Below are 14,928 nucleotides of genomic sequence, written 5' to 3' on the forward strand. Positions count from 1 at the left end.
ATATTGAGGAGCCTAACAATAACCGGTAACATCTTCACTTTGCCGCCTTATCGCCACTTCACATCGCTATGAAGCGCCTATTCAATATCATCACCTTAGGCAGAGAGCGGGGAGGTACACACTTGTGTGTCTGTGTGTCCTTTTGTAATCATAGACACCTATGTGTGTACTTAAATCACATGCAACCACGCGCACACACACAATCACATTCAGTGGCTTATCTCCTGAAATAAGAAAAGGGGCTTGTCAGGATGGCACATTGTATAGGCGGGTGTTTGTGTGCAAATGTGTGTGTGAGTGTGAAAGGCAATGTGCATTAGGGCGATTACAATATCAGCCGGCTCCAGATGGAGGCAGGAAAATAAACAGTGGATGAGAGTGCAAGCGAGCTAAGGGACAGACATCGTGCGAGGGAGGCTAAGAGAGAGATTCTGGATGTGTGTATTGGGGTGTGTGGGCGTGTGTGTCTCTGTGTGTGAGGGGGGTTCTGCTTGTGAGTGATACAGTTAGAAAAAGTAAAGTTAATTAGCACCTCAGTTCCGGTCTATATCCAGTGAACAGAATGAGGAGTAAATGTGAGACAACGCGCATGTTTATATGCTCCTGAACACATCAATCAGAGAGTATTTAACTCTGGGTGAGAGAGATGCAGGTAGCAGTGGAGCTAGAAGCCAAAAAGACCACCAGCCAAATTATTAGTAAACGAAGCAACTGCTTTAGAGCCTAAGAAAACAATAAGAGTATTAATGCTACAGAAGTTAGATAGAAATGTAAATGTATTTATACTGATACATAAGGATAAGATAAGAAGGACTTAATAGGAAACTGTGTTTTCTATGATACGTTAAGGCATGTTTGCATTCTCTGAAACTGGACGTATTTTCATTAAGTTTCAATGTTTTTTTTTTCTTTTAGTATTAAAAAAAATGTGTAACGCCTGAAACTTAAAACATTACATTTCACTCGGTTCTGGCAGAAAGTACTGGTGGGTAAACAAGTTAATGCTTTAGGAAGTAGCTTAGCTGTTTTTATGCTGCCTTTCTACACTCTTCAATAATCACAAACTGTAGAAGTGAGAACAAGCTTTTTACAACTAAGTAAATATCAGGAATATTAATTGACCTTCCAAATGCTGTGGGTTTAAAATCACTTTGCAGTGATAAAACATAATTTAAAAGTTATAATCCTGTTAGATAACTCAAATTTTCTACTTAGTATAAACTTCTAAGCTCTGCAAGTCAAAACTAGTTTTTTAAAAACTAAATCTTCAATATTTTCAAGAATCCACATTTTCAATATACAAATCATATGAATTGAATGTTAGTCAAACAACAAAAATATGGTTATTGTGGGACTAGTACTACTTTGAAGTTGTACTATATTTTAATGCTAACATTAAATTTACAGTTTATGCTAAAAAGAAGCTAGTTAAACTGTACAAATTAACAACAAGACGTCTCACACAAATACAATTCTGATTTGGATCTTACACAGTCTTGGACCACAACTTTTTGTCATAGAAAGAGAGAGCAGGATTTTTGATAACAGGAAGGCTAACACTGTAGAGCTGTAAACTGCTTTTTTGTTTTCTCCTTTTGGCTTTTTAACCTCTGTCAGTGTGGTTTGGAAATGTTGGCAGCATTTTGGAACTCTCAGAGTTAGAAAATAAATTATTTAGGAAAAATATGCAGCAGATACTGCTGTTTTAGTAATGGGTTTGGGTTATACCAACTCCACAAATGCTACAGTAAGAGGCTAAAGAAAACAAAAATAAACCATTTTGTTTTTTGTTTTAAAATAGTAAAAACTTGTTTTTCAACAAATCCCCTCTTACACACAATGAGACTTCACCTCTGCTCCTGATATAAATAATTAATGACCTCTAATGGCAAGAAGGCTTGAAAGAAATACTTCTATTCTCTTCTCATAGCTTATATTTATATTGTGAAAGAGAAGAGTCAGCTAAAATAGTTATCAGAAGGTCAAACTTTTACAAAAAAATGGAAACAAAAATATAGTTTGCTAATATTTCCCATCCATGTCTCCACTGACCTCTTCTTCTTTTTGCCCTATGAGCCTCACGTAATCTGAAGTATAAACCCGAACAAGGCTAATAAAATCAGCTGATAGTTCTCGCTGTTGACACAGACAGAAAATAAGACCCTATAAAAGGACCAAATTACAGCTACAATAAAAGAAAGATGGGAACGCACTCTCCACAAACGTCACAGATACTGGTTTCACAAGCACACATACACACACACTCTTACCTGCAGCCCCTTTTTTATGCCACTGCTGCTCTTTCACGGGTGATGAAATTCAATAAGCAGAGAGAACTGCCCTCTCACTGATAACCATCAATGAACTTATTGATCTACAATGGGACGGGGTGTGTATGGGAGCACGCGCCGTGATTACATCTATAATTCACTCTGGGACTTGGTAACAGACGGCTCTGAATAATAAGAACAGATCTATACATCTCGAAGGAGTGCAGAGAACAGTGGTTTTAGTATCCAGTTCAGCAGCTGACATTTGGCCCTCCAACAGCTCTCCTACGTCTAGCGGCTTTGATGCTTCTTCCGCTTCAGATGCTTTAATGCTATTACAATTCATGCCTTCTATTAATAATGTAATTTAAATTGATCTGGTTTTGTTGAGCTATGCTATCGCTCACCTGCCAGGCTGGCATACAGACGACTACGAGAATGATGTAATTTTCCCCAAAAAAGCAAACCTGAATCTAACAACACAGACCTGCTCTTGAAATCACAAGCACAACCACAAACAAAGGACTTTGTGTTTCTAAATGCTAGAATCTAAAACCAAATCCAAACACAAAAGATGATCACACAGGCAGAAGGAGAGCGTGTGATGCAATCCCAGCTGATGGAGAAAAGCTCGCAGGCTTCAGGATCGACTGAGTCAACATCCCTTATTCACCATGCAGCAGACCTGGACCGCATCCAAACGTCTGTATGTCACACTTAAAAGAAGCGCTTTGTAATTACATCACAGTGCTGTAGCTTCAATGAGACTCTGTGCTGCAGGGAAAAATGTGTGCATGTGTGTGTTTTTTTCCCTATTTTGAAATAATAGTAATTCATTGTTTGTTTCTGAGATCTGAAAGGCTTGTTTGGATTCAGCGTAAACAGCTAGAAATCTATTAGCTGTGGTTAACATCAGAAAGCGCCAAACAAATAAGGGAAGGGGGAGGGAATGTGAATAATCAAAGCAAAAGGAATGTGTGTGGGGCTTATATGTGTGTGTGTGGGGAGGCGGGGGGTACTGTGTCATCTGCACAGCAGATTGAGTGCAGGCGACGGCAGTCTTTTTCAGCATCGCTTGCTCGAACTGCCAGCCGGGGTTTGTGTTTGTCTTCGAGTGTGTGGCAAAGGCGAGAATAAAATGGCTTCCATCATTCTTTTTTTTTTTTTTTTTTTTGCAAGGCTGTCCGCATGTGTGTGAGCAGTGGTCTGATGCGTTTGACCCTGTAGCCTCTTAGTTAGAAGAGGAGGAGGGACGAAGAAGGAGAACAGGTGTGAGGCAGGCTGGTGGCTGGGCAGATGGCCCCTGGAAGATGCTGCAGAGGCTGGACCACAGAGCAGCATGGCTTTAACGCGAGCCTCTTTCCTGGGTGTAAACACACTCACTTTCGCACGTGCAATCACAGCACTACTCATTTACTCTCCCGCATCATCACCGGCTCTGTTCACCTTTCATGTACCGCCTCGTTCTCTCTGTGTTTTGCGTGGAAGCACACACGTTTCTCCACACACCGTGCTCACTTTCCTAACTCATCCAGACGTGGAAAACGACACCAGGTTTCCACAGTGAGTGGGGAGTCCTTGTCATAAAAAAGATGTCATTTTCAATAACAGACATTTTTCTTTGCACATGTGGCCTAAAATTATAGACACATCAGCAAAATAACATTTGAATAAACAGATGAATAAATGCGTATTATTAAATACATTTGTTCAAAAATATCTTTTAACTCAACTGCATAATTAAAACGAGTTAAAAACTTTGCTGGAGACTTGTTGTCGCGCATTTAGAAAAAGAAAGAAAAAAAAATCCACAGTTGTGTGGTTCCCCAGCAGATATTTTTCTTCCTCTCAAATCTGAGTCGTGAGAAAGTGTCTGCTGTATCTGCAGCCGGTTGAGCCAGAGCCGCCTCACGCCCTGTAAACCCGCATGTCTGCGCTTTTTCCAGCCGGAGCAAAAAAGATTCCCACTGGAGGAAATAATTTAGAAGGCCAGTCTTTAATTTCAAGACTACGCCACTTCGTTAAAAAAAAAAAAAGAAAGAAAAAAGTGAAGGAGAGGGTGAGATAGAGGCATAAAAAAAGAGAAGGAAGGAGCGCTTTTTATATGACAAGGCAATAGAAAAGTTCATATGGCTTATTGGAGAAGATGCGCTCCGAGGAGGAATGGGGAGAAAAAGAAGGATTTTTTCTTTTTTTTTTTTTTTTTACACATTTTAATCTTAAAGCAGAGAGCAGAATGTTTAATTTGTTTTCTAAGCAAAATATCAGCTAAAATTGAATTATTTCTGGAGTGAAATTAACGCAAAATGATAGTAAAAGAAACCCTCCAAATATATATTTTCTGAAAAACATTAGAAATAAAAGCGATAAATCCCAAACTGAATGCCTGGAAGGCTGCTAACATCAACACCAGCGTCACCATTTAAACAAACTGTAATTTATGGAAATCTAATTATCTCCATTATATGAGTTATGCCTATTGGGTGCAGCCTTCTAACCGCAATAATCCTAATTTTCCCAAATCATAGTGAAATTTATCATGTGGCCAGAAACTCTTTGTTCTCACGAGCACCAAGTAAACCAGACGATAAAACGCCAGTTTGTTTATAGGACATAACCGATGTAATCCGGAGCAGAAAAAGCAAAGAGATCTGCTCAAAAGGTGTTTGAACAAAAAATAGCGAATCAAAATTAAACATCCCCTAAATACTTTTGAGTTTGTTTTACGGTAATTTGCGACCATCAGAATAAAAATAACGACCACTTACACTGAAAGGAGGCAGAAATTCCCACCATGCGGTACGGCGGTGTGTGCGGGATTAATAATTTCCAGTCTTTTTCACGCGGTGATCCGCCGCCTGCGTCGGGGAGACGAAAACTACAACGTCCGGCCAGCTCTCGGGGTCTCCTCCGGATTCCTTCCAGCGGGTCAGAAATGGAGTTGGAACTCCCTCAAACAGGCAGAAAACAAAAAGCGCTTCTCGCGAACAGGAGGGGTAAAAAAACGACCACTGGAGAGATATTCAGGGTGGGAGAGCCGGGCGTCTTTTGGAGAGGTGAGGAGGAGATGCGAAGGGAAAGATGCTGAAGACAGCCGTCTGCTTTCTTTGTGTTTTTTCTTGTTGTTGTTGTTGTTGTTTTCTTCCCACTTTCTTTCAAATTCCCATAAGCGTCTGTGTCGGAATTCCAGCCGAAAGTAGCTGTTTTTGGGGGGATGAGAAACGAACCCTCGGTCTCAGCGCTCGGGCTTGTTGTAATTCTGCGTCTCCCTCAGCGTGGGGAAGAGTGGCGGCGCTCTGCCTCCAGTCGGCGGTGCGCAGCAGAGCCAGGTGGCGAGGGGCGGGACTGAAGAGCTGCTGAAGAGGAGGAAAAACAGGAGGAGGAGGAGGAGGAGAGGCCAGCAGCTTGCTTCTGACTGTCCTAAAACAGGTTGGAAAAAAGCAGGGTCAGAGGAAGCCAACGTGTTTATCATGTGGACTACCTGAAGCTATGTTTTGATTTTAAGGGGGCGGGACAAAACCTCTTAGTCGATTCAAGGCAAGGTGTCAAAAGGTAGTTATGGACTCGTATACACAATTTCACTCCGTTTTTAAACCATTGAGCTATTTACATGCTAGCTTCAATAAGTCTGTTAACTACTGCTGATGTAGCATCTGTAATTACAGAGTAAGAAAAATGTCTGAAATACATATTCCTAATTTTCACCTTAGAACCACTTTGTTCTTTGTTGCACTTTGTTAGGATTTTATTTGATGGACCACCACAAACTGGTGCATCATTGCAAAGAGGAAGGAAATAATCCATGTTTTTTGTTGATAAAAACTCTGAAAGGTGTGGTGTGCATTTCTGTTTACTGTATTCTGAAGAGCCAGATATGTCTCTGCCAGCTTTGCACATATAGTAACTGAAATAGTTTCCTGTTCTTCTCTGCAAGTAGTCAGATTGATTACTATTGATGTTAGGAATTGACAAAAGTAGTCCCACAGATTATCAGTGGGACTTCAAACTGGATATTTACTGCCACATTCAAACACATTATCTGAACCAATCCAGTCTGAAGGTTTTTTTGTGGCTTTTAACTGGCTTTCTTCAAAGGTTTGTCTTGTATTTGAGTGGCTAGCTTAGCTTAGCTTACCTGCTATAGCTGAAAAACATCCCCTCAGCATGATGCCGCCACCATCATTCTTCACAATTGGGACGGTACCTTTAGCACAATGGGTAGATTTTATTTAATTTTTTTGCTAGCATTCTACATGTAGGCCACAGAAAGTTTATTTTTGTTTGCCAGGTCGCCTACATGGCTTGTGTCAAACTGCTAATGGAACGTCTTCATTTCAACAATGGCTTCAGCTTCTCTCCACTCTCCGATAGAGGACAGATGTGTCGGAAGCGTGACCAGTAGCTCCACTGCCCAGGCTGTGCGTCTCTCCAAATCCTCCAGAGTTACAAGGACCTTTTGACTGCTTTTCTGATTAATGCTCAGATTAAACTGCATGGCACATTTGTTAGGTTAGACAGTGCTTAATAAAAAAACTGACTATATATTTATATTACATAATTATATAATTATAATCCCTTCATCATATTCCAGTGATAAGTCAATGAAATCCTGGCTTGCCCATTTGTTTTAAATCTGATCTTAAAAAACAAAAGGATTTGTTTATAAGCTTAAATGAATAGAAATAAGTAGTACCATGTAAAAAAAAAAAAAAAAAAATGTTAAATTTTATTCCAGGCGTTATTCAGAAGTGCTGTTTGGGCTTTTTTAAAATTTTTTCCACTCATGAATTTCTAGTGACCCTTGGATCCTTCTCTGGAGTACTTACACACATCCCTGGTGTTATAGACCAGAACATACCAGCCAAATGCCTGAGTTCACTGCCATGGGTGAGTGTGTGTGTGAGAGAAAAAATAAAAGATTTGGACCGCATGATGCATGTTTGCATTTCTCTCTCACACACACACACACACACACTCACATCTTTCCCTGTGCTGAAAAGGCCCAGGCAGGCAGGCTGGCCCGCTGTAACCCAAGGCAAACACTTTCTCCAGACCATCTGGAAGTCATCTCGCCCACAGAGCCAGTGAAAGTGCAGAGCAGAAGCTACATTTACAACTCAGTGACAACAACCGGTCCTCTTGAACTGCATGGCTGAACAAGTTACGCACCACTGTCTGTTCACAACATATCAAACATTTCATTGTACTCAATTCACTTATACTGACTGGTTCATTGGCCGTTAGATCAGAATCATCTAAAAAAAGCTAATTCCATCATAAACAAAGTTCTCTGAATAATAAAGGGAAATAATGTAGTTTTTGTTTTTTTCTCCTGTGTACAGTATGAAAGAAGAAAAAAAAAAAGACTTTTCAGTGCACCACTGATGTGGAGCACACTGTTCTCTAAGTGCAGTCTCTGTGGGGAAGAGATGATGCCATTAATGGTAATTGTTTGCAATTGTGTCATGGTGCATTTCTTTCCATTTCATCCTTCTCCTTTCTTCATCTCTCCTTTGTCGTTTTAAAGAGCTCAGCTTGTAGGTTACATTACAAGGCAGAATTGATCGATGTAGTCTCTAAATCTCGACCTGCACTTACATGTTCATGCCTGGCTCCTTTTGTCAATTCCTAACAAAAGGCAGTGCGCCACAGTGCCTTGCAAAAGTATTATCATTAATCCCCCATTCAGATTTTTCACATTTGCCTGCATTACAACCACAAACTTTGGAGTGTTTTCTTTGGATTTTATGTGATAGACTAACACAAACTAGTGCATAACTGTGAAACAGAAGGAAGATAAGGCATGGATTTAAACATTTTGGCTTGCATATTAATTCCCAGAATTAATAATTTCACTGGAATCACAGTTGCAGGTCTTTTGGGGTATATCTCTCTATCAGCTTTGCACATCTAGAAACTGAAATTCTTCTCTTTAGAAAAGCTCTAGCTTTGTCAGGTCTCAAGGAAGAGTGCCTGGGAGCATACTTATGCCAAAATTCTCTATTGTTCAAGCTGAATTTAGGTTTAGGCTTTTTTAATATGATCTGAACCATTCCAGTGTAACTCAGGCTATTAGTCTAGTGCCTGATTTTTGCTGGATGGTGAACCTCCAGATCATTTTTCGCCAGTCTCTAATGTGTTTTCTTCTAATATTGCTTTTTCTATCAGTTCCCCTGTCCCGCTAAAGAGAAACATCCCCCCAGCCTGATGCTGCCACCACCACGTTTCACCATGGTGGAACGTGGTGGTGGTGGTGGTCACACATGGCATGGGAAAAGTGCATTCGGAATGTTTTGGTCTCATATGAGCATACCTTCGTTCCCATCTTTGCTGCATTTCCGTACTTGCAAATGGAAATTATTTTGCCCTTCTTTCAACAATTAACCAGAATTACCCCATTAGGGACAAGGGTGAACAGAAAATGGATGGATGGCTGGATACTCTTCCATTAAGTCCACATTTTTTTTATGTTTACGGTAATCATATGTTTCAGATAGTGTAAAATTTTCAGAGTCGTGCATCTTTTTCCTCCCATTTCACCATAATGTTCTACTTTGTTTTGGCTAATCACAAAAATACCAATAGAACACGTTGAAATTTGTGATTGTAATATGACAAAATGAGAGACCGGATGAGTGAATACAATCACCGGGTTTACCATGAGTGGAGTCAGAGGGACTACTGAATGACATGACTGGGAAAGCAAACGAGACACAACACAGGAAGTAATGCAGTGATTGGAGAAATATGGGAGAAATATGTCACTCCTGAATTGGACACACGAGAGGCTGAAATAGGAGCAGAGACAATGTGGCCCACTCAAAGCAAGCGACCAAATGTGGGAGGAGAAAGCGCTGTAACTGTGAGGATGCAGTCACTCCTCACCTATTTGTGTCCTCTGCTTCGCTCCCAGAGAGCAAGTCTCATGACAATCGCAGCGAAACATCTTGACAGCCGGAGGCACAAGGATAGGCGTTGAGGAAACCTGCAACGGGAAAAAAAGAATGGGGCAATGATCTGTGTATGTGTGTGTGTGTCCTGTGATAATGGTGTGTGAGAGCAGGAAACACACAGTGCCTGTTTTTGCTGCAGGGTTCCTGGAAGTCAGCCTCCCAGTGCGATCGGTGGCTCTGACACTCGCATATAAACACGCACACAAACACACGCACGCATACAGGATACCTCGCCTCTGAAAGGGAAAAGCATGCTGTGTCTGATACATGTGGACACAGACAAGCAGACTTCCTGCATTTTCCCACCTACTGGGCGGCCACCTGTAACACATTCACGGGCACATGTGCAAACACACACAAACACACAAAAGACAAGTATAAGTTGAGAGTTGACAGTAAACAAGTGCCACTCAAATCCCTGTAATTATCTGTCATTTAATCAGCATTGCTAGAGGCTTAGCAGCCCACCATCAACATCATCAGCGCTGCTGCTGACAAAAGCTGGGGGGTTTAAAGAAAGAGAAACAATTAAACCAAATCTTACCTGGTGTTGAATGTCTCTGTGCTTTCTGACCTGTGTGGAAAATGAGCAGGGAATGCTTAAGCTTACCGACCATACACACTTAATACAGCCAGGTAGTTACAAAAAGCAAAACAATGTTTTTTGTGTAATTATTTTTTTAAAAAAAGAGAAATTACTAACCATAAAAGACTTGACTTATATTCCTTGAATCAGACATAACGTAAAATGTGAAAATTTTTATAATTCTGGAGTTTTGCTGTTGAGCAACTTGGAGTTGGGGCTCGATGCATTTTCTGCAACAGTAGTTTTCTCATTGCTCTTCTCCCATAAGGCTTTGACTGGTGAAGAACCAAGGTAATAATTGTCTGCAGAGTCTCTCCCATCTCAGCTGTTTGGAAATCGTTCAGCGTAGTCAGAGTTGTCCTAATGCAGGGGTCCCCAAACTCGGTCGTGGAGGGCCGGCATCCTGCACGTTTTAGTTCTCTCCCTGGTGGTAGTAACAAGCTTTGCAGCATGTCAATGTTCTTCTTAGGCCTTTTAACGAGACATCATTGGATCCAGGTGCGTTAAGCCAGGGAGAGAACTAAAACATGCAGGATGCCGGCCCTCCACGACCGAGTTTGGGGACCCCTGTCCTAGTGTCCTGTCTCACTGGTCTCCTTCTTGCACAGTTACTCAGTTCATAAAGGCAGCCTGATGGGCAGATTCATACATGTGCCATATCCCCTCGGTTTCTTCATAATTTAGCTGAACTCCCAGGGATGTTCACTGCCTTAGAGATTTATTGTTTCCATCCCTAATATACTATTTAAAACCTTTTTTTTCCCCTTATTTGTTTGAAGTGTTCTTTTGTCTTCATGCTGTAATGGTAGACAGGACTACTCATTACCCAGTGAATGGACCTTCCAGACACAGCTGGATTTATACTGCAATCACTGGAGACACTCGCTGCTCTCAGGTGATCTTTTCACTCATTATGAGACGACTAGCAGAAATTGGCTGGATCTCTGTTGAGTTAGGTCAGGCATTTTACAGGAGGTCAATATTTGTGCAGTCACTTATTTTATGTAAAAATGTTTTTAATTAATTGTCTTTATTTTGTAGGAATCAGTTTTCAGATTGAGATTTTCTTTGTGAAAAAAGTCCAATTTTGTTGATCATGACTGATTTGAAAAAGTAATTAGAAAGGTAAAACATCCAATAGGGCAAGTTTTTTTATGGGGAGTTTATTTTTTTGAAAACATTTAAATTGCACTAAAATACATGGAGTGTTAAGACAACAGAACAACTAAAAAAGCATAATTTGACAAAAATGTTTAACTGTATTAAGTAACCATTGATTCTCACAACAATAAAACACATTGTCTCCCAATTAAGGTGGAGAATGCCCATTGAACTGCTCACATTTCTTTTTGTGCCAGCTTATTTTTGTTGACTGTCATTCTTCCTGCAGTTCGGCCTGGAACCACACATCAATAAGGTTGAATGATCATAATTATCAGCTTTAGGGGAAATAGATGAGCATATTACCTTACATCATAAGCCTACATAAACCTTTTCAGTATAAAATTGTAAGAATACACTTTGCTCATTTGTGCTGTGAGATTAAACAAACAACTGTTTAACTTCACAAAGTTTGAACAGATGCTGGGCACAACAATTTGTTTGAAAAACGTGCATGAAATACAGATAAAATAAATTTAGCAGTGAATAAGGCATTGTATTCCCTACAACCACAATAACTGGAGTACCGCATGTGTGGAATTGAAGACCTTTACTTGAGAGGATTCTTGAACGGGTAAATTCCTCAGGACATTGAATTGGTCAGAAAACTCATTACCAAGAAAAAAAAAAAAAAACTGAGGGCGCACCACAGAGCAGATTCTTTTTTTCAGAGTCACATTCAAGGTGACATCAGTTTTCTGAGATTCTCCCAAGTGATTTAGAGAGAAAAATTCTCATGAATCTGTAATAAAAAAGAAAGAAAAACAACATTGATCCAGACAATCAGAGTCATTCTGTCAAGGAAAAAGAAAACCTTGGCTTTCATTGAATGCCCTCACAGGGTTAATTAGTTTCATTGAACAGGTCAGGGATTGTGTTAACACCTTAAAAAAACTGGATCAGAATTCTTTGGGATATATATATTTATATATTTTTTTCACCTTTCCTTCAAATAATGTTTTGAACAAAATGTGGTAACATTTCCAGTTGTAAAAGAATTACATATTAAACTTGCTATAACAAAAGACAATTTCACTTAATTTCTAAACATTTGAAAATACGATCAGCCTTCTTTTTTCTCCCACAGTAACTTTCTAAATGGAAAGGATTAGTAGAGAGAATGTGGAGAAAAGGCCTGAGACGCATAATGGGATAGCAGCTGCAGTGCAGCATCATATACAGGTACAGGGTCTGGAGAGGTATCTTATTCACTGAGGTATTACAGAATTCAGCCCACACTCTGGCTTGTTGCAAAGGAGAGGTAAGTGGGCGAAAACTGACAGCCTCACCTTATTCCTGGAGAATAAAAATGAGAGTTTCCAACTTGCACAGAGTGCAGTGCAAGCATCATGACAGCATACAGTGACTTTAAAATCACAATGCAGAAAATAATGCCTCACAATAGCAAGTTATAGTGCCCAGAACTCCATGTGAGATATACAGCATTTCCCCCCCTCATTTAGTCTGCACACATGTTCTTCGTGTTTTTGTGGTTTGTTTTTCAATTCAGCTCCTTTTGGGTTGCAGGACTGAAATGCAAATGTTGACATGCAAGTGGAAGAAATTCAAAATAATTGTTATTGTTGTCTTTTTTTTTCTTCTTGCCAGTCCGACAGAAAATGTTTTTATAGTGTACAGTATCTGAAGATTGATCCCAGATTATAAAATTATTTGCCAACATGCAGACATTTTTTGAAACTTTTTTCCTAGTCTGTTGGCCCTTTTAGTATGAATATCTAAAAGGGGCAGTGTAGATAAAACAATTAGATTATTTCTGTCATAACTAATAAAAATAATATCTTAACTAATATTACTCTGATCATTTAATGCTCACTTTTCCATTTATCATCTCATCCTTTTATTGTCATATACTAGATTGCTATGCATACCCTTAAATTTTAAGGCTGCATGAATTTCAACTAACTAACCTATCATCGCATTTATAGTTCTGAGCTGTACAGTGAAATATTTTTGCAGTAGCTTTTGATAAACATAACTCCAATCTAAAAGGTTTTATGCAAATTGTTTATGTTGAAGTTTTGTACCACGTTCCTTGGTAATAACTTATTTATTTGTGTTTATTAACGTTGTAAATACAAATTAAAACTGAAGTTTGTAATAGTGGGAAGTTTTCTCTGCAGCCTAAATGTATGACCACGCTGAGAGCAACTAACAAGGTTAAAACAGATTTATGTATGACTGAATAATATTTGCATGTACATCCGAAGCCGATGGAGGCGGGGTTCAGTACTTCGTTATAAACATTTTATATGTGCCTGTTGTGACAGTTGTTTGTAGATGAGGATGAACAGGCAGATGTATAATTGCAAATAGGATTGAATTAGTGGGTTCAGGGGCGGAAGGAGTGGGGCAGTTGGAGTCTTAAACAGGTAGCGATTCAGGATTGCAGGGACCAAAGAAAGACTCAGGAAGGAATTAAATACCACAAAATGCATAAGATAAATTTAGGATGGTTCTAGAAGTTTAACAAAATCGCAAACTGGAGTAAGACATGGCTTAATGATTTCATTTTAAACAGGTGGATTTGCAACACCGTATCTGAAAAAAAAAAAAAAAAATCTAAATTAAACTCATTCTAAAATTAACGTGGCAAACTATTTTTATTCTGCCGATACCTAAAACCCAATAAAAGCATCCCACTATCATGACCACTGACCCCAACGCTGCCACCTGTACGCACACGAAGCAGCTTCCAGTTCTAGCAGCTACATTTTTATTCTTTAGCTAAAGCAGCACTCTGAACACAGTTGCTCCCAAACAGATCAGCGAAATTACTTCTGATTTAGATAAATGTCACACTGCAAAGCAGCGCAAGTAAAAAGCCGTGAATTATTTTACAGTGAATGCTACGTAAAGACAAGCATTGGGAACAGGAACTCATTTAAAGTGACAGAATACAGATTCTAATTAACTGACTGCAGGAAAAAAAAAATCAGCAAAAAATGTTATTTTAGTATAGATCCTCAGTTGGAACAGAATCCACTCTGTTCATTTGGAATGAACTGTTAATAATCCAGTCATGTGTTCCCAAAACTGTCATTGTGACTGAGAGCTTAAGGCAGCCTCCTTTGGTTTACTTTTATTTTTTTGCTAATTAAACAGCTCAGAGTATGAAAGACTTTTCGGCTACACAAAGTCTTCTCAGTATGAAGATTTATTTCCTCTAACCTCCTGAGCCAAATCGTACCCACGTTTGTGAGCCGACTTCCTCCTTTCTAGGTGCTCGTCATAAAATTTCAATTTCATTCAAATTCCAGAGCCCCAACCCTGAACCAGTGGAGAAGAAACCTCCTCTTGACTGTAATCAAAATGTACTGATGGGCTGATGAAAGAGTGTATTGAAATTTATCCTATTAATTAGTTTAAAGCTGAAGGTTATCAGATGAAGACGCAGCATTACTACACAGTAAACAACTCTAACAGGCGACTGCAGATAATACGTTCAGATTGGCTTAAGTGTTTTACAGCAGAAAATGTCTTTGAAGCACAGATTTTAGTCAGTAACCAGAAAATCTACTTAACTTCGAATGAGAAGCATGTGGCTGCCAAGCAACCGTGACTCCTTATTGGGATGTCCAAGAAACAATAAGTTGAACATCTGGACACATTTTGTTAAACAGCTGAACGATACCTTCAGGACAGTAGGAGTTCAAAAATAGTTGAATAGTTTGGATATATCGGGCTGCACAGTTGGTAGCACTGTTGCCTTGCAGCAAGAAGGTCCTGGGTTCAATTCCTAGCCTGGGGTCTTTCTGCACAGAGTTTGCATGTTCTCCCTGTGTACCTCCCAGTCCAAAAACATGACTGTTAGGTCTATTGGTCTCTCTAAATTCTCCCTAGGTGTGAGTGTGTGTGTGTGTGTGTGTGTGTGTGTGTGTGTGCATAGTTGTCTGTCCTGTCTTTCTCTGTGTTGCCCTGCGACAGACTGGCGACCTGT

General features: G+C 39.7%; 2 protein-coding genes across 4 annotated transcripts in view; one reads left to right on the forward strand and one right to left on the reverse strand.

The window, feature by feature from the left end:
• Window positions 1-5,652, reverse strand: part of runx1t1 (RUNX1 partner transcriptional co-repressor 1) — a 74,182-nt gene extending 68,530 nt beyond the window's left edge. For 2 of the 3 annotated variants that reach the window (XM_028036552.1, XM_028036550.1), the window contains exon 1: window positions 5,039-5,650. In XM_028036552.1, coding sequence (XP_027892353.1) covers window positions 5,039-5,066 — 28 coding nt within the window. In that variant the 5' untranslated portion in view covers window positions 5,067-5,650. Of the gene's footprint in view, window positions 1-5,038 lie in introns of all 3 variants that reach the window. The other variant, XM_028036551.1, reaches the window with a different exon arrangement.
• The window catches only part of aunip (aurora kinase A and ninein interacting protein), a 954,922-nt gene that overhangs the window by 424,691 nt on the left and 515,303 nt on the right, over window positions 1-14,928 (forward strand). The window lies entirely within an intron of this gene.

The sequence above is a fragment of the Xiphophorus couchianus genome, chromosome 13, assembly GCF_001444195.1.
Source record: "Xiphophorus couchianus chromosome 13, X_couchianus-1.0, whole genome shotgun sequence".
Lineage (NCBI taxonomy): Eukaryota > Metazoa > Chordata > Actinopteri > Cyprinodontiformes > Poeciliidae > Xiphophorus > Xiphophorus couchianus.